General features: G+C 32.0%; 1 protein-coding gene across 9 annotated transcripts in view; it reads left to right on the forward strand.

Annotated features, from left to right (window-relative positions):
• The window catches only part of LOC130444929 (extended synaptotagmin-3-like), a 109,754-nt gene that overhangs the window by 67,593 nt on the left and 21,819 nt on the right, over positions 1-20,342 (forward strand). For all 9 annotated transcript variants that reach the window (XM_056780316.1, XM_056780313.1, XM_056780312.1 and 6 more), the window contains 4 exons: positions 10,163-10,245; positions 13,525-13,573; positions 13,632-13,721; positions 13,783-13,869. In XM_056780316.1, the coding sequence (XP_056636294.1) occupies positions 10,163-10,245; positions 13,525-13,573; positions 13,632-13,721; positions 13,783-13,869 (309 nt within the window). The remainder of the gene's footprint in view (positions 1-10,162; positions 10,246-13,524; positions 13,574-13,631; positions 13,722-13,782; positions 13,870-20,342) is intronic.

Here is a 20,342-nt window from a genome sequence, read left to right on the forward strand (position 1 = left end):
ATTCAAATTTTATTTAGAAAATTTCATTTTCATATGAACTAAAAGTAACAAAATAAATAAGTTACCTACCTTTTTCGACAAATATATGGACAATAATACCTCACATACCCACCTTGGCGCTTATACTATATGATTAATCTTATTCTGTCAAGTCACTAAATCTATTTTTATGATGGTACGTTGTGTTTATTGGTTATATTTTGAAAATTCTTAATAAAAATCGATTTCATACACCATGAGAACCAAAAATGTCTCGTCTGGTGCTTAAAGTAAACACTGAATAAATTCTCTGCTAAAAATATTGGACTTTTTTTAGACAATACCCAACAGTTCTCTTTTCAAGCAAACGGATAACGAAATAAACCGATAGAAGTTTTAATGAAATGATTTGAATGACGAGTATTAAACTCACAGCCTTCATAGAGGTTTTCGTCACAAAATATACTATAAGTTTTCTCATTCATATTTGCACTACTTTTGGAGCAGCATTTCTTGAAATATAGGAATATTTCATGGTGACATAGGATTCTACACACAGTCCATAAGCGACGATGTGTTAGAAAGAAACAAGTATAAATTCAGTGCATTACTCTTTTCCTAAAACATGATATCATAACAGAGCAAAGGTAGGTACAAATATCCAATTTTAACGTCTCTATTATCAATATCTCTGTAATTACAACCCCTGTACCTTATGTTCCTAATAAAATAAATTGGTCTAACGACGGAGAATGTCACAAGAAAGAATATAAATCTAATTATTTGCTAAAACTGAAAATTTTAATACGTAGCTATAAAGTACAATTTGGGGTTCAAATTTTTGGCCAAAGTTCAAGAACTGATGAGAAAGAACGGGTTTTATTATTAGGCAAATAACAAAAATCGTCTGACTATCTTAGCCACTTTCCTAAGTTTTAATAGAAAAATCGTAATCGTCCAAATGATTGAGTCTCTATTAGAATAGTGGCTAACGCGAATCATCCTTAAATTTGCTGGATTTAATGCTAAATAAACAATCGTTCTCTTATTCGATTCAGTCCTCGAATTGCTTTATGCTGTCCCCGAATTGCTCAGTGTGGTCCCCATTTTGCTCAATAGTGTCCTCAAACACCAAATTTGATAGTCCCCAAACTGCCCGAGTCCTCAAAACAACAGTTAGGCATATAAAAACTTTGGGGACAGTCGTCAAATTGACAAAATGTCCTCAAACAATCACTTACGGAAATATTTTGTCCCCAACCAAACTAACACTTTGGCATACACACACACATTATATTAGACACATTTCCTAGGAAATCTATACATTGTTTAAATAGCAATCGGAAATGTCAAAATTTGAGTTATCAATGGGTATGCGGGGTTAGCGGGTCTGAAAATTTGACTTTATGAGAATAATATAAGTTGATTTTGTGATAAATATATTTTAAAAGTTCCTAGAAACTTGATATCCGAAGCTTTAATTAGTAAGGTAATATAAAGATTATTATATTTTACGATATGACTGTTACTTGAACGTTATTGTCTCAACGAGTGAAATAAATCACCGAAGATGGAAAATAAATTTTTAAAAAAAACTTTATTTATTACTTTACACTTAAAATATTCCCGACAATAAAATTTACGTTTTCTTATATGACAATTGACTGACTGCTAATTAACATGTCTCTTTTATTTATACATAATGTGTATGTTATGATAAGCGAAATTTTATAGTGTCGTCAGCTTCTTCTATATGGGGTTCTTGGAAATGAGTGCCATAACTCCTCCCTCCTGAAGTTTCAGCTTCCATGGGGTGCAGCTAAGGAAGGTGAACATCTTCGGATTGATTTTCTTGGATTGGGTTTTTGCGTCGAATTATTTTAAGGGCCCAGTATAAACATAGAAAGATTAGGAGACAATAAATTATTATCGTCAAAGTGCTTGGAATATAGGGAGGTGTATAATTCTTAAAATTTGGAGTATTTCTGAAAATTCTTTCTCGGAAGGTGTTGAGGTCATCTAGGTCTATTTTTGGAAGGCTAAAATTAGGAATCTTGTTAATGACATTTTCATGATTGGGTATGTACAATCTTGGGATAAAAATGGGTTAGCTTTCAGCTTCTATCGGGCCATTATTTATTATAGCTTCGGAATCCATAGTACTTTGACAGGATGCTGGGATAGTGGCTAGGTAGGTACCAATGTAGTTGAGGATTTCTTCTTGTTGGTGACAGCTTAATCGGATGTTTGTGTTCTTGGGAAGGACGACGATCCACTGGTTTGATTATTCGAGTCTTTTCAATAATATTTGAGAGTTAGTTAGGAGCATCTGACGGCAGATGGAAGTGGTCTTGAGATTTAGAAGATGAACTTCACATGGACTGTTGGAGTCAACTCGATGTAGGTTCATCTCTTGACACATATATTCTTGTCTAGCTAATTTTACGCATGATTCGTCCAAAAGTTTGTAGTACAATTCATTTTTTAATAGAAATTTATTTTGAGGAATGATAACCTTCAACTGACTCTCACTCTGAATTGGTATGGGATACAAATGATAAAGTTCGAAATCAAAAGCATAGGCTACAGGTACATGTAAAATATATGTGATTTTGTTGTTTCTTATGTAATAGGAGACTTTTATTAAATTTTCAAAAATTGTGATATTGTTTATCTTTAGTTTTATAGACACTCGATCTTTATTGACATTACTGTATAGTTTTTCCAAAAGTTTGACAATTCACTAGGTTTTATTATATTTGGGTGCATGATCCCAACTTTTGCAAATGATACTGAATTTTCTATATCTTGTAATATTGAATTTAATATTTCGTACAAATTCAAGATTTGGAAGATTACGTCTCTTATGAAGGCAGTTGTCTCAAAGCTAGATTGATTCCCTATATATAAATCAATTGATTCCAATTTGCGTTGTAATATAAATTGATTTTGGTTTATTTGTTGAATACTTTTATTAAAATTGTCTATTAGAGATATTGCTACGGAATTTTGAGTTTTAATTTTATCACTTAATTGATTTTGGTTTTGTTGAAGTTGTCTAATAAGGGTGTCGTAACGTTCTCCGTCATTAGAGTCTAAGTTTCCACTAATAGTTTTGAAAATTGAACCGAGTCCATTGATTAACCCTCGTTTGGTTCTATTTTCGTGAGGTAGTAATTCTGCTAATTTTGTTTCTATTTTTCTTTCCGCAAATTTTAAGAAATGTTTGTGATTAGTTATTTCATTTTGACAAATTTTGTTTCTGATTGCAGTATCAAAAATTAGTATTTGCTTATTTTTTAAATTTTGAAATTGTGTGACTATGGGATTTATATCATAATAATAAAATATTGAGTGATAGTATACGGTTACTTTTACGGTGCCAAGTTTCACGGGTAGTAGACCAGAGTTATCTTGGAGGTTTCTAAGTGTAATTATTTCTTTGAATCCGAGGATTCCGGGTAATCTGAAATGATAATTACGTGTCAAATGAATATATTCTTTTTAAAGGCCGTTTTATGTTACTCATGTGAATTTTTCCGTGTTTTGCCGTCGAGACTACTTTGCGATTGGTATTTACTGATTTGATACTAACCGGCTTATGAAATTTGTTTGCGTTTTTCTGGCTCTTTTTCTTTTTTATAAAAATCTTTTGGTTTGCTACAAATATTTCAGGACCTTCTCGATTTTTATTTATTATTTCTAATCGATTGTCTTTTTGATTAGATAAATCAGCATTGATTTTGGCATACAATAATTTAGAACGTTCTTTATGTTTATTAACATAGTCATTGATTAGAAGTTTATCGATCGCGATATCGAATGGATCATTGTCAGTAATATGTCCGTTAATTATATCCATTGGTTTCAATTTAGTAGCCGAATGTAATGTATTATTATATGCTAGTATAGCATTTGTCATTTTAGTTTCTATAGATGTGTTGGAAAATCCTTCTGAATTTAACACTCTTAAATGCTCTATTATCGTTGAATGAAATCGTTCTATAATTCCGTTCGATTGAGGGTGATCAGGGGAACAAAAATGAATTTTGATTTTATGTAATCCTAGTAATTCTGTAATTACTGTATTTTTGAATTCTGTGCCATTATCGCAAATAATTTGATTTGGTATACCGTGATGGGAAAAGTATTTTATCAATTTGTTCGCTATTTCTGTGCCAGAAAGTGCATTTAAATGGTATGCTTGGGCATATTTAGAAAAACTATCAACTATCGTTAAAAATTTTGAGTTTTCAAAAGTGAAGGAATCTATGTGGATGATTTCGAATGGTTTATTCGCAGTCGGTGTCAAATTCATTTTTAAATTTACAGGATGCCTATCATATTTGCACTTTTGGCATATTTCACACTCGTTAATAAATGTTTGAATAGATTTCCGTCCAATAATACCTTTCTTTGATTCTTTGAAGGGTTTCATTAATTCCGCGGTGGTTTGATTTACTTTCATGATAATTTTTTATTATTTCTCTGATATCGTCCTTGTTCTAGTAATTTTATGGTACATTTTTTTAGTTTTATAGATGATGACTTGAAATATTTTTGTAAGCAAGCTGATAATGGTTCGTAAAGGCTAGGATCTTCGAAGTATAGATGATATTGAATATTTGGAATAATATATTCTTTAATAAGATTGATTACATCATTTTCAAGATTATTTTTAAATAGCTGAACTAGGAACCGTTGTTTATTGCCGAATAAAACGATTCTTTTTATTTTTGCGGGTGAATGTAAAACTGATTTGAGGAATATTTGATTTTTGCCATAATTAACAGCACATTCAATCGACGGTATGCCTATAATTGGATTTTCATCATAATTCGAATGTATTGTATCTCCGCTATCAGTTACATCTTTATTTTGTTGGACACTAGAGTTTTCCTGAATGTCGTCTTCTGCAATTGTTTCTTCAATGTTGCCTATCATTGAGAAATCGTCATTGTCTTGTAGGGTATTGTCGATCGTGGTGTCGTTTATTAGTTTATTTGTAGTTGGTGAAGGGGTATTTAAGGTTTGATTCGTTTGTTTTGACGTACTAGGGTTATTGTAATAATTTGAAGTTTCGCCTAAAATTTCATCGACATATTTCCAAAATGTCTTATCGTTCCAAAATGAATTGGTATCTTTAGTATGGAGTTATATTCGCGATAAACCATCTACATTATTTGATTTTCCTTTTCTATAGAAAATTTTATAGTCAAATTCTTCTAATTTAATTCTCCAACGAAGTAATTTGGAATTTGGTTCTTTTAAAGAGTTCAACCACACGAGAGGTTTATGATCTGTTATTATATTGAACTGACGGCCATATAAATATGGACGAAAGTATTTTGTTGCCGAAACAATAGCAAGTAGCTCCTTTTCAATTGTAGAGTACTTTTGCTCTGAGTCATGGAGTGTTCTTGAAGCATATGCTATAGGGAGATCTTGTCCGATAGGACCTTGGGATAAGATAGCACCTAGTGCTACATTAGAAGCATCGGTAGTAAGATTAAATGTTTTATTGAAGTCTGGATATTGTAATATTGGTTCGTGAGTCAATAGAGTTTTACAAGTCTCAAAACATGTCAAGTATTCGTTGTTGAGTTCAATTTTTGCACCTTTTTTTTTTAAACATTTCGCGAAAGGTTTGGTTAGTCGTGCAAATTCTTTTATAAAACGTCTGTAGTATCCAAGTAATCCTAAGAATCCTTTGAGTTGCTTGGGTGTTTTAGGAATTGGATAGTTAAGTATTGCTTGCATTTTTTCAGGGTTCGGCTTAACTCCAACTGGCGTAACCACGTGGCCTAGATAAGCGACTTCTTTCTTTAGGAACTCCGATTTATCCAGCTGAACTTTAAAGTTTGCTTCTCTAAGTCTTTGGAAAACCGTTTTTAAGCGTTCTAAATGTTCTTGTAAGGAGGTTGAATACACAATAATGTCGTCTAGGTATACAAGGCACATCTCGTTTTGTATACCTCTTAATATATTATCGGCAACACGTTGGAACGTTGCTGGCGCATTTTTCAATCCGAAAGGCATGCGCAGAAACTCCCAATGACCATTTTCGGTGTTGAATGCTGTTTTTTCAATGTCCTTTTCTTCCATCTCTATTTGATGGAACCCACTAGCTAGGTCAATTGTAGAAAAGTATTGACAATTGCCCAATTTACTAAGTAGTTCTGTAATATTTGGGTATCGATCCTCTATAGTCTTCTCGTTTAATTTTCTATAGTCGATGACTACCCTCCATTTTTGTTGATTACTGGCATCTAATTTTTTGCTTACGACCCATATAGGGGAAGACCAGGGTGAATTTGAAGGCCTTATAATATTAGAATTTAGCATCTTTTGAATTTGATTAGCAACTTCTTGCTCATATTTGAAAGGGTACTGATAAGTTCTTGAATATATAGGTATTTCGTCTGTTCGTATGTCATGTTTAATTTTATTTGTAAACGATAGTGGTTCGCCCTCTTTATAAAATATATCGCTATATTCTTAACAAAGTTTTAATATTTTTTTTTCTCTTCTTTGTTCATGTGATCCGTTCTAATTTTGTTAAGGTCTAATGGTGTATTGTGTGAGTCAATATTATTTAGGTCAACGTTTTGTAATTCGTTTTCGTCAAAGCTTTCTACTTGAAATGGTTCTGAAAAATCTAATGATACGGTACTGTTAGATTTATTTAATATTGTTGTTAGAGCATATCCATTTCTTGCAGTAGTAAGACATTGTGGAATTTCACAGTTATAAAAATTTTGATAAGGTACAATAATATCTCTATGAGTGACACTTGTTTTTATTTTAACAGCTTGTTGTTGTTTAGGGGATACAGTTACAAGATTAAGGTCAACGTTAACTTCGTGATAATGTAGTTTTATTTTACTAGAAGGAGTGATAAGAAATCCTTCTTGGAAATTTAGTTTTGCTTGTAATATCTTTAAATTGTCTAATCCTATAAGTCCATCAAAAACATTATGAAATTTGAAAGGATAAAATTTTAATTCTGTTGGACTCGGGAGTTTAAATATGTTTGAGGCCGGAATGTCGGCTCGATATTTATGGGCAGACTTTTGGAATATTGTTGTTACTACGAAAGGGTCATTTTTAATTTCGCTAGAATAGTATTTAGCCAAGTCGGGATTTATAAGTGATCGACTTGATCCGGTATCTACGAGAAATTTTAGATTATATTCAGGTAGAATGATATAAGGTAATTCACTTGATTTGTCGTTATTAAAAGGTATTATGATAGGATTGTTATTTATAGGCGAATTTTCCGAGGCTCTTAACGAAAATTTTCGTTTCTATCTACTCTATCGTCATTATTAGAATTAGAATTATTTAGGTAAAGTTGATCAGTAGTATGATCAGAATCATCATAATTATTATTCCAATATTCCCAATTTTCATAGTTTTCTTGAATAACGACGTTATATAATTCTTCAGAAGTATAGTTCGGCCTTTTAGATTGTCTAAAATAGATGGCAGCGGCCTTTTATATATTTGTTGATTTTGAGTATTTGAAGCGGTAGCTCGTGTGCTAATGGACATGGGTGTTGGCTTGGGAAAGTTTGCGTTCGGATTTGGCCTGAAGACGTTTACATATTGATTGGGCCTGTTGAAAACTTGCGACGATCTAGGAAAATTTTGATATGTAGTTCTTGGATTTATTGGGATTGGTTGTGAAGGAAAGTTGTGCGGTCATGTGAACAAATTATTCGGAGTTTGAGAGTTGAATGTTTGTGAACTGGAACTGAGCGAATAAATATTTCGATTCTGATTTTGGATAGGTGATTGATAATTAGGTTTGAAATCATATATTGGTCTCGAGTTATTTTTAAAAGGTTGTGTTCTATGATTATTTCTCGATGGATTTTGTAAATAGTGCACGTTTTCCTCTTGTGAAACGAGGTTGGTTTCATACAACTTATTGTAGTCCCGATAGGTTCTTTTAGTCCAGAAAGAAAAGTTTTCAAGGTTAAATTTTGGTATAATTGTCGTTTTAAATGTTTCTTCTTCTGTAGATTCGTGTAAGTTTACATAACTGCAAAGTAAGTTCAAAATGTGTAAGCACTTATCGTAAAATGATTGTGGGCTTTCATTAGAACTTTGTCTTAGCATTACAAGATCCCTATTGAGACATACTTCATCTCGCTGATCCGAGAAATTTCTCATCAAGACATCTTTCAATTCGTTCCAAGTATTACGTGTTTGGATATTAATTACTGTTTTAGCTTTACCCTTTATTTTTGCTATTATCGAATTCAACAAATAAACATTTTGGAAATTATTAGGATTAGTTCTATCAATGAAATTGCTTATGAGTAATTCGCTAACAGAAATAAATCTATTCAAGTCATTTGAATTTCCGTCAAAATCAGGAATACGATTTGAATATTCCCATTTGAAAGATTGTACCGCTATATCTATTTGATTATTTACTGTACTACTTGAATTTGTCGGGTTAGAGTCAGTAGTGGTTTCTAATAATAAATTACTCAATGCTCGAGTTAGTTCGTTAATAGTTACTTCAGAATTCATAAATTGTACTTACAGAACATAAAGGATGATTTTAAACATGCCTTATGAACTATGAGAACTCACGACAGGATTCTCGCAGATTTTGGGCAATATGGGTCCCAGATCTCGTTGAATAGTTGGTAGCGGCTTGAACAGATCCTCAGTGGATGGAAGAGACCAAAGATATGGTAACTCACTGCACAAATATCCTCTACAATAATTCAGCAAATGTAGCTAAGTGTTCGATTTATTTCGGTAAATCGTTAAAACGAAATCGCACATACGATATGTTCGACCCGAAAAATCCTACTGACTGCGTCAAATAAATCACCGAAGGTGGAAAATAAATTTTTAAAAAAAACTTTATTTATTACTTTACACTTAAAATATTCCCGACAATAAAATTTACGTTTTCTTATATGACAACTGACTGACTGCTAATTCACATGTCTCTTTTATTTATACATAATGTGTATGTTATGATAAGCGAAATTTTATAGTGTCATCAGCTTCTTCTATTTGGGGTTCTTGGAAATGAGTGCCATAACTAGTGCTTTAATAAAAATTGTTATTCTCATTTCAACAACGTGTTTTATTACAGAAAGCATTATTTTTATACATTTCCTAATACGATATTGGAATTATATACAATTCTTAGGTATTAAATAGTTTTTGAAACAATATTTTATATATTTCCTGAATACCTTCGGAATTATATGAATTTCCTAGAATTTGTATACAATTCCTAAATTTAATACATTTCCGGTGGTAACATCTACATATATATACAGATATATATATATATATATATATATATATATATATATATATATATATATATATATATATATATATATATATATTCTTATTGTGAACATGGCAATGAAATACCAAAGTGTACTAACTTCCGAGATTCCGAATACTTATGTATTCATCTTCTTGGACTGAAATTATCGTAAGAAATATGTATAAATGTTTAAAAACAATAAAATTCTAACTTACAATAATTAATTAAGATTTTCGGTGGTTCTGAATTGTATTAATTCTTAATTTATTTACCATATTGCAATACTTAATGTATTTAATAAAGCTGTCTTATTTTTATCTAGTTTTATCATTTTGACAACAATAATGATATTCATAAGAAAATTGTGGAAATGTTGAATGCAAAAATCCTTCTCTTTTAAGATAATGTACTTTTATAATATTGATTTAATATGATTTTGAAAGTGAAGTTTTCCAATTTAAAACACATTTTAACCTTGTCAAAGAATATATTTTGGTATTTCCTAAAATAAAGAAAAAAGGTTTTCGAGCTACAGGTTTTAAAACCAGTTATAAGTTCATGTATAGAATAGATAATAAAATTCAATGTATCAAGATTAGGAAGTTGGTAGTTTAGTTGTCCCGGATTATTAACATCGTAAGGAATCCTTCGAAACTCTAAGAGAAATAAAATAATCTTCAAATTGATAACGTATTTAGTATGTAGTAGACTAGCTGAAATAGAGTAATTGCTAATTAGATTTGGTAATGAACTAATTGAAAATTACGGGTAGCACATAAAAACCCCGTAGTAAACTGCAGATTTAAGAATAGTTTATGATCACATTCCTAAAAAATATTTGAAATATACATCGTTCATTTTTTTTATTTTTAGTTTGTGATTCTAGAATTCACTGGTCAAGAGTTATTAATTTCGGTTTGGGACGAAGATCCCACTGAGGATGAATTTTTGGGCAGGTGAGAATTTTCATTTTTTTTAATGTTTACTCGTAAATTATTAATTGATTAGCTGCTTAATAAGATTATAAATAATAAATTTGCGTTGTAAGTGTTGATTTTATTTGAAAAACTGTACCGTATTCTGGTTTATCTAGTTTACATAAGTATTGTTTACTAAATATACAGTAAATAATGGGGTTAGGGGAAGATGGATATAAAATTGGTTAGGTATTAAATATGAATATTTTTTTTTAAAATAGAAGATTTATTTCTCACAATAATGAAAAACAATATAAACAAAAATACTTAAAAAAAACAATACAACTCCAAGTTAGACAAATCATTCATGTGTATCCAATTTTCTGCCTTTTTGTGTGTTCTTTTCACGTTCTATAACACACGTCTTGCTTTTGAACTCCTATCGAAATTCAAATTATTATCAACAAATTGGTCCATATTTTCAGTTATTGTGGTGAAACTTCCTTTTATAAACGCCATCGAGAGTTCTTATTGCTCTTCTTCGAAGTCAGTACTATCACTATTTTTCTTCTCTTCTTAATTAGTTAATTTCTTGAGTTCATTATTAGAGAGGGTAGCTGCTGTTTCTTGAACTATTTCTTCGACGTCTTTGACATTTAACTCATCTAAACTGGTTTGTTTCACTAATTCTATCATAACGATATAGTTGCCACTAACTGAAATATGGCTAAATATTCTTCCGTATATCTTCCAAACACCTTTTTGTTATCTCATTCCAAGAAAGTCTTATGTTTTCTACAACATTCATCATAATTATTGCTTTTTTTCTGCATTTGTTTTTTCAAACATTTGCTCAAATCCTCGCCGCAAGCGATAAGTTTTGGCCTTGGTCCATTGGTTGGAAGTGAACCACTACGACTGTAATTCATGTTGTTAAGTCTGATAAATTTGTTGGTTGTCTTAAAGCATTATCAATTAATAATAGTGCTCTTTGTTCAAATTTTTAAATTTGGCAATTACGTTTAATGACTTTAATGACAAATAAGAATGTTAATATTTGTAATTTTCACAAATTATATAGTCGAAAGGAAAGTAACGAAAAAATTTTCTGTGTTATCTAGAAAAAATCTTAAAATCATTCATGAATTACCATATAGTTTTAAATGAAAAGGGTCGCATTATATTATTATTTGATGGATGTCAATGGTAAATATGTTAGACATACATTTAGAAGATAGAAAATCGATCTTTGCTGTAACGTGCCATAAGCCAGATCTAACAAATCGCCATGGTTAATGAAGACTAAAGGAAGAGTTTGAAACTTATTATGATTTTTATTTTCGGTCACATAGATGCTCCAACCAATAGACAAGGTTGCTGTACGGTGCAACACATTTGGGAAAGTTCCCTGTATAATTGCTAAATATTTGGGTTTGAACAACCCCGTAAAGTTATCTGGTCATTTTCGACATCGAATGTCTGGAACTCTTTTAGTAGAAGCTGGAGCAACTATGACTTTGCTGAAGCGTCGGGGTGGATGGATGAGTTTCTGAAGAATATTCTGAAGAGAGTATATCTTAAAAATAAGGTTGCAAGAATATAATATATAACCGTATATTTATATTTTGTGATTTTCAATAAAGAAGAAGTTGATAGAAATCTGTTTATGCACTTATGCGGGCAAACTGTGTCCTTAGCGTTACCAGGCATCCGGATGAAGCCAGACATAGTTAGGCTTTTCTATTGCGTGTCCAGCCAAAATGTATTTGGCTTGTCCGGCTTTTGTTAGGCTTTTTATATTTCGCAAACGAACGAGCGCCGAGCGGGGTCGAGCCCAGGCGAGTTGACTAACGTTCGCTCCCGCAGTTCGCAATTCCGTCAGGTAACAAATGTTTAGAACAACCGCAAAACCTTGAGAAGTTTTCTGAATGATAACAACGACATCGCCGATTTCAATAAACTGATCGCACACGAAAAATATGTAGCCTATTTCAAATCGATCAGTAGTTAAAATTGCTTTTCAAAATTCTTTATCAGTATTACTTTTCGATCTCAGGATATAACCCAGTCGTTAAAAGGTTTTTTCCTTGATAAATCAGCTAATTATGATAAAAAAAAACACAAAAGTTACATGCTGACACGTGTAAGGATTTTCGTAACTGCAGTTTGTAAGAAACTGTGCTCTTAAAGCAGGTTTCTGCAAACAAAAAATTGAATATTTTTGTTTAACTTAAAGAGAATAAGATTTGTATAATCACATTTCATTGGAATTTAATAATAATTTAAAAATGTTGATAAAATTTATGTAGAATTTAATTTCTACTGATGACTCTATCTGTTCGATCAATAATAAGGTATTTAGACTATTTGGCATTTGAATTAATTTATATTTTTTAACAAAATTTCTGTTCACAATAAGAGAAACTTGATTTTACATACAATTATTTTCTTGTTATTAATACTGAAATACATAGTCTTCAATAAGTCCGGCAGTAATGGATTTACGCCAGGACCCGTGGGGCCCAGGCCTAGGGCGACATAATTTGAAGGACGGAAAAAATTTTTGAAATGTTTTCTTGTTTCCAGGTTTTTTTCATTGAATCAGTTTTTTCATTGTATTATAATTCAATTAATTAATTTACCTCTTAATTTGTGAATGTTACTTTTTTAATCTATTAAGCGTTTAGGAATTACTAAATTTTAATTCTCAAATTGCGGATGCTTCATTATAATTATAATAATTATAATAATGGTTTAGATATAATGAACTGTCGTATTCAAACGTATGATAATGCGAGCAATATGTCGGGTACAGATTTAGAAAAGATTTGAAACAATTAATCCTTTAGCAGAGTCTTTCTCAATCTCATTGGTCTGCTCGACATGATGTATGCTAGGGATTAAAAAAAGCTGCAGCAAAAACTAGAACATTTGGAAACAGCCAAAACTAAGGACTGTATAGCGGATGACTCGTTTAGTCAATATTTTAACTGCTCAAAAATGTTTTTGTTTGAACTGATGCTCTTGTACTGATGCTGTTATTTGGTTTGGAAAACCAAATAAATATTAAAGGAAACTGATAGAAGTAAAAAGCACAAACTGAAGGGGGCCACTAATCATTCCAAATAGGTGAGCTTGTGACTAGCTTTTTTTACCCCTCTCCCTGTTATAAATAAACAGCTGGAACTGGAGTCTCTCTTGAAGGGTAAAGCATATTGGTGCATACTATTCAAATATATATTCTAGTTGGAAATAACTATCTTGAGGAGGTAACTTGAATGAGCTAAAATTTATACTTAATTTGGAACTTTGTTTTAGAGCGTCAATCGACATAGCCAGTTTAATTAAAGAAGGATTAAGTGATATGGTACAGTAAATTAATATTATTGGAAAGTAGACTTAATTTAATTATTACTTGGTTATAGTGGCTGGTTTTGGAAGACGTGAAACATGGAGATATTCATATTCGAACAACTTGGTTAACATTAACTACAGAATATAGCAATTTAAAAGCAGTAATTATGCCAGTATGATTACTAAAATGATAAATACCACTAAAATTTTTATGTATTCTAGGCGTTATATGAAAGTCAACAATTACAGTTATCTCATATGAGCTCGTCATTATTAATTGTTTATATAGATTCCGCTACAAATTTGAAGGTAAGAACATTTCCATTATTCATATTCCAACAAATAGAGTGCTTATTATTCTTGACATATATATTGTCTCTAATTCAAGACTTCATTTGCCTCGTTCACGAAACATTTGGTAAAACAGAGAGTACAGAGAATAATGAGGGATACAAGAATTTGTGAAGTGCTGATAAGATTTCTTATACAAATTTACTCAATAATTGAGTTTATATGTCTAAAAGTTTTTGTTATCAATTCAATCAATCAACTTTGAAACTACTTTAAATTTTTTGTTTATTAATTTTTGGTACAATTGTTCCATTTCTCAAAACAATTGAATAAATGATGCTATCACGTCAGTTACTGGTAGGGATGGCTTCTTTCGATTAGTATAATGAAAAAACACTTCTAAAGTTATTTTGAGAACTGTAAAAAAGAAATGAAAAGAAAAGAGAAAAAAAATTGAAAGAATACATTTTATAAGTTAGATATAGTAGAAACAGTGGAGGTCTTCCATTACGAGACTAATAGGTCAGCAACAATATGCATTTGATTCAAATCAAAATTTCTGCTAACATTGTAGAAACAATCGTTATTACTAATATTCCAAAGGTCGACTGGGTAATTAAAAATGAAATTCAACTTTCTTGATATAAATATCGATATATTGGATGAATATGTTACAAAATCCTTATTATTAGCCACGTTGGCTTATTACTGGAGAGCTGATTTTTGCAGGATTCTAAGTAAGTAAGTACATATTTATGTAGTTCCCAAAAGTGTCGTAATATTTAGTCTATCAACTGGGTGTCCTCTTAACTCATTAAAATTACACTTCACAAACTGATTTATATTAGGAGCTTTTATAGATTCACGCTCGTGCAACGTTGAAAGCAGAATATTTGACTATTACTGTGCAATTGCAGCAGAAAATCTTTTCGATGAACCAGCGTGAACAATAAAAAAACGTCCTGGCTTAAGTACCCTTTTAATATTATTGTACTATAAATAACCTAATTTGTTTCCTAATTTCCTATACAAATGTTTTTGACAATAACATATTTACTGAACACACTGTTTACACTACCACTACACCCACACTCACAATTACACTATCTGACGCGCGTTTTGATAACCTGTAACGTTTTCACTGCTCACAGCTTGCGTTACTTCTGTTGTTATAAACATTATACGATATAAACCTACCAACTTCTTTTTGTAAATAATTTTCTTTATAAGATATTTTGTCATATTATCTTTGAGTAGAAATATTTACATATTATATTTCATAGCTCTTTTGTAGTTTTGTATGTACTTACTGGTGACATACCGGGTTCCTGGAATTTAAGTAGTTTAGCACAGTTTAATTTGTGCTTTTATTGAACTATTTTTATATAAACAAATTAAATGTTTGATTTATTTTCTTTTGAGGTTAAGTCTTGGTCTAAAGGAGGCAATCATTATTCGAAATTTGCCAGACGTGGTATAACTGGTTGCAGAATTATGTCGCTTGTAAAGGCCAAGCTGCTTCGCCTTAGAAGGTTAAAGCCACATCTAGTTAACTGTTCACGAATTAGGTTATTTGTGCAGTATTTTGTAAATTTTGCGGGTATTGATTTTTGGTTGTTCAGTCCGTTGAAAGGTTGTTTTGTTAGCTGGTGTATTTGAAATTGAGCTATTGGTGCACCTGGCTGGATTGTCATCATGACGTGTGACCCGATTTTGCTGAAAAAGTCTGTTGCTAACTTCATTCATATTTTCCTTTTGACTGTCAACCGATGTGGAATTTTTCATTATGGATTTGATTATGAACTTTAAAATTTGGCTCCAAGTTTGATATTTGCTAAAGTCGTGATATTTCCGACTAAGAATTTGACGATTGGAGAGGTAGTTACCTTGTTCCTTTTGGTCAGCGACCGTGGTAGCGTTAAGATCAATTTCTCCAGAGATTTTTGGAAAGCGGTATTTAGCCGGCCTAAAGGAGCCTTCTGCCGATTTTAAAAATTCTGGAATATTAAATTGTTAATTGACATCCAAGAAGAAGTAGATATAAGTTCCCTTTGTTAAAATGAAAGGGTCCTAGTTTTGGACATAGGACCTTTATTGGGGTTTAAAACTTAGATGACTTTAATTGGGATTTAAATTCAAACTTTGACTCGTGGAACTACCTAGTCCGGGACGATTGACTGAACGAATTTCTTTGATTCCTAACCGCATTCCACGGATGTGGTCCTGTTTGTATTCTGACAAGTAGGGAGTCTCATGTGTTGTTAAAGGTCAGATCAACTCTTATTAGTTTTTTCGTAAAATTTATTTCATCATTTCCTGTAAACCAAAACTCATGAGTTTTGCGGGTAACTTTTTTTAAACTTTTTTTTTATAATTCCAAATATAAATCATTGTATTTTATTTTCAACAAGTAGCTCTATTCCTAAAGATACTACAACTTATTTCTATATATTTCTCAGTTTAGGTTAAAAAACTGAGTAGCGCCCCATTTGGAACTTGAAAGCATACAAAATTTCTGTACATATTAAACACAGTAAAATCTTGTAACGAACCCTGACAACATACAATAACATGATGAGCTTAGTCGGAGCCCAAAATGTGACCTTTTAGGTTACAAACCAATTTATCATCTTCAGAGACTGGAGGTAAACTAAAACCTGTTAACTTAATACATTTCATATTCAAGTTTCTCAGCAATAAACCATCTCCCGTAAACAATAATTCCAGCGGGCAAACCTCACGTTCATTGCTTAAATACTAAACTACAGAATGGGTTGTAAGAAATAGGTCCTTTGCCCTTATTTAAACTGTTCTTGGAAAAAAGTGGTTTCACATAGAAATTTCTTAAACCTAGGACAGTAAATTAATCTATTTACAATTCTCTTATCGTAACTGTTTAGTTCATCTTCAATGAAAGTTCTTCTTATTGTATTTTTCGATGTTAAGTGGAAAATGAATCAAGGATTTGGGTTATTGGCGTTGGTGATCTTTGCGAATTTATTGGATATATTGAAAGTTTCATTTAATATCTTCCTCGTGACGCTAAGAATGTCATCCTGGAGGTGTGCATAAGTCGGATCTCGAAAAACGTGTGTATTAAGGATAGAAATCTATCAGTAAGCAAAAAATATTGTAATACTGTCGGGAGTTTGAGGAGGGAAGATTGTTTTCACTTGAAAGCTGATAGATGGAGCAACGTTGTTATAATGAACAAAAAGGACTATTTCGATAGAGTGGACTGCTTAATTGAAACAAGGGGCCTTATTGCTCTCCTAGGATTGTGAATTTTGGCAATAGAGCTTTGACAAAGTTTGCTCACTTTTGGATAACTTATACCTTCTCTCATATTTGTGATCATTTACTTCAGCGGATTCTTGGATATTTTGATGTATGGTCCTGATTCAATTAAGCTGTCCACTCTATCGAAATAGTCATTTTTGTCCATTATAACAACCTTGCTTCATTTATTTTTGGGCACCTAGTTATAATGTGTCCAGATGGTTATTAAAGGAGTCTGAAAATCTACCCATCAAATCGGAGAGTTTTTCAGTGAAGAATTTCTCAGAATTTATCAACAAAGTGAAGAATTTATCAATAAAGTGAAAAATACAGAAATTGTGGATGGGGAAATTTTGAACTCTTTTCTCCTAATTTAGGAGCTGATGTAATAGAAGAATGTTTACAATTGTTGAAAATATGTATGGAAAAAAACTATTTCCAGATCAACAACGAAATTTGCAAAGACGAACGAACTGCAATGGGCAATTGCCTATTACCGTTTATGGCTGAACGCAAATCAGTGAGTACTTTCTCAAGGTATGGTACAGGTATGTGGATATTTTCGATATATTCAATACGAAAAAGACAACCGTAGTTGAATTCATATCCACAGTCCACAAAAGGTACATCCCGGCTGATTTCTTTCATTGTATCATGTGGCAGGAAGTATATCGGACAGATTAAGAGATCCGTTAATTTCCGATTTGAAAAGCACATAGGTCATTTAAAATATTGTCGATGACGCTGTCAGTCATAATAATAAAATAAATATTAATTATGTAAAATTGATAAAAAATATATCAATAATAAATTGTTGGATGCATTTGAAATCATTGAAAGAATATTTGAGATAACAAATACTTTCTTATTTTCTGGGCACGGGTCTTTGCCTTCGTCACAGAATAATTTTCTTTTGGTAGTTTCCGGTACAGATTTTCTTGTTCGGTCTTAGTTTACAAGAGTGGAGATATTCGATAGAAATGTCTTCGTAAACAGTTTTTTCAGAATGTAATATTCGCTGACTTTGGCTTGAGGGAAGGATTTCTTGTGTCTGTGTGTAGGCTATAGCTTCTGGTATATGTACCCTAAGTCCACTCTTTAAAGTTGTGCTCTTAATTTCATCAATTACTAGTTTGTTCTCCTTAACCGACGAGGAATCCGATTTGTCTGGTTTTTCATAATGGGCACCATTACTTAAATCGTAGTGAATTTCTTCTTTACTGTCTTTTTTCTTAAAGTCAATTTTTTCCGTTCTTGTTTCATGTTCCTTACTTTTTGTTTTAGCTATTTTCTTCTTACCTATTTGGCTCTTCATTTGCTTGTTCTCTTTAGCAGCTATATTCTTCGATCTCCTTTCAAGCCGTTGTTGCCTTTTTTCTTCCTTTAATTTGTCTTGTTGTATTTTTTCCTCAATTTTCTTTTTTTCAGCATTTTGACGATCGGAAGAAGTAAGCACAAATGATAACTTTTCAGTTTGCTTTTTACCTTTTCTCTTTGGTGTTTCGGGCCAGAAAAAGAATTTTTCAATTGACGTGTTTTTTTTTTCGTTAGACACAATGCATTTGTTACAATCTTCTAATAACATCTTCGGAGATGAATTGTTGGCAAACTGAATAAGCGGCTCACAATTCGAAGTCGATGGAACATCACATAGGATGTTGTCTTCTGTTACAACAGGAATATCTTGAATTTCGTACGTTATCTCATCGCTCTTTGTAGACTGGGATATTAAATTGTCTGTAGAAGGTTTGTTATTAAATTCCTTGAAAACGTTGTAGAGCAATTTGGAATCTCCCGTAACATTTTCGCTGCTATCTATGTTTTTTAGTTCCGATATCTTTGCGGCTCCCACTATTTTCAAAAAATCATCATATGATAACGTTTTTTCGATATCGGTTTCACTCGAATCCTCAACTGATCTAGTAGACTTTCCTAGACATTTTGAATAGTCTATGCCTTCCGGATCCCATGGATATAATCCGCAGACCTTAAACCCGTTGACGATGGACTCTTTTTTTAAGTTTACTAATTGCCATATCCACAGCAAACTTTTCTTTGGTAACTACCGAATTTGGGTTTTCTCTTCTAAAATTTAAGACCGCCTGAATTCAGTTGATTTTCAATGGTTTAAATGCCGCAACATCAGCTGGCTGCATAATTCTAGTTGTGTTTGGGTATAGGGCAACGAGAATTATTTTAAGTCTTGAACATAACTCACTGGTTTGAATAGTTAAGTGAGTTTTATGTCCATCGACAAATAAAATGACAGGAAATTTGGTGTTTTGGCTAACAAGGTATTTGTAGAAGATGTTTCCTATGTACTCGAAAAAGTTCTCATTTTTCATCCAACCCGTATCACTGCATCCAATACCCCAACATTTTGGAACTGAGTTCATAACATTAGAAGGAAGCCTCTTGTAGGGGTAGATTATCATTGGTGGTGTTATATCTCCAGATGCTACAAAACTTGCTGCAGTTATAGCTTCTGCCGTTCTTTCACTTAATTCTGGGTGTCGTTTTAAAAATAACCTATACCAGCCCCTCCCAGGTCTGTTTTGCACAAATGAATTGGCTCGAGGATTTTCATCTAAAAAGCCTTTGACTGAATCTTGGACATCATCGGCCCTCGCTGGAAAACCTTTTTTTTGGCACGTAAAAATCCATTCTTTAAGACGTCTTTCTTCGTCCAGAGAAAGGATCGGATTTGATCCGTGGGTAGTCTTTTCTTGAAATTTGTGGCTTTTTATAAATTGCAGGGTATCTCTTGGAACTTTAAATTGCTCCGCAGCCTTTCTCTGGCTCATCCCATTTTCAATAGCTTGAATAGCAAGCTGAATATGTTGTTCTGTGTAGTTTTTGTGATATATTTTTCTCAGGTTTCGGCATTTTAATCTGAAATTGCAAAAACATAATTTTAGTGGGTGTTACAGTTATTGGCCATGCGATGTACTAGTGATTGGCAGACGGCCAGCAACTGAAAAATAACCGTTAAATAAGCAAACAAGCACAAAAAATACATTTTTTAATGGTCAGAAGCTTAAAAATCTTTATTTTGGACAAATTAATGTATTTTAACATTGTTATAGTGATTGGCCAGGTAGGCTAATCACTGTTTATATGCATGAAATATTGTTACAGTTGTTGGCCACCAAAAATTGCCGTCAAAAACTATAATCTCACTTATAAAATCTTTAAAAATACTAATAATTAAC

The sequence above is a fragment of the Diorhabda sublineata genome, chromosome 6 (assembly GCF_026230105.1).
Source record: "Diorhabda sublineata isolate icDioSubl1.1 chromosome 6, icDioSubl1.1, whole genome shotgun sequence".
In the NCBI taxonomy this organism is placed as follows: Eukaryota; Metazoa; Arthropoda; class Insecta; order Coleoptera; family Chrysomelidae; genus Diorhabda; species Diorhabda sublineata.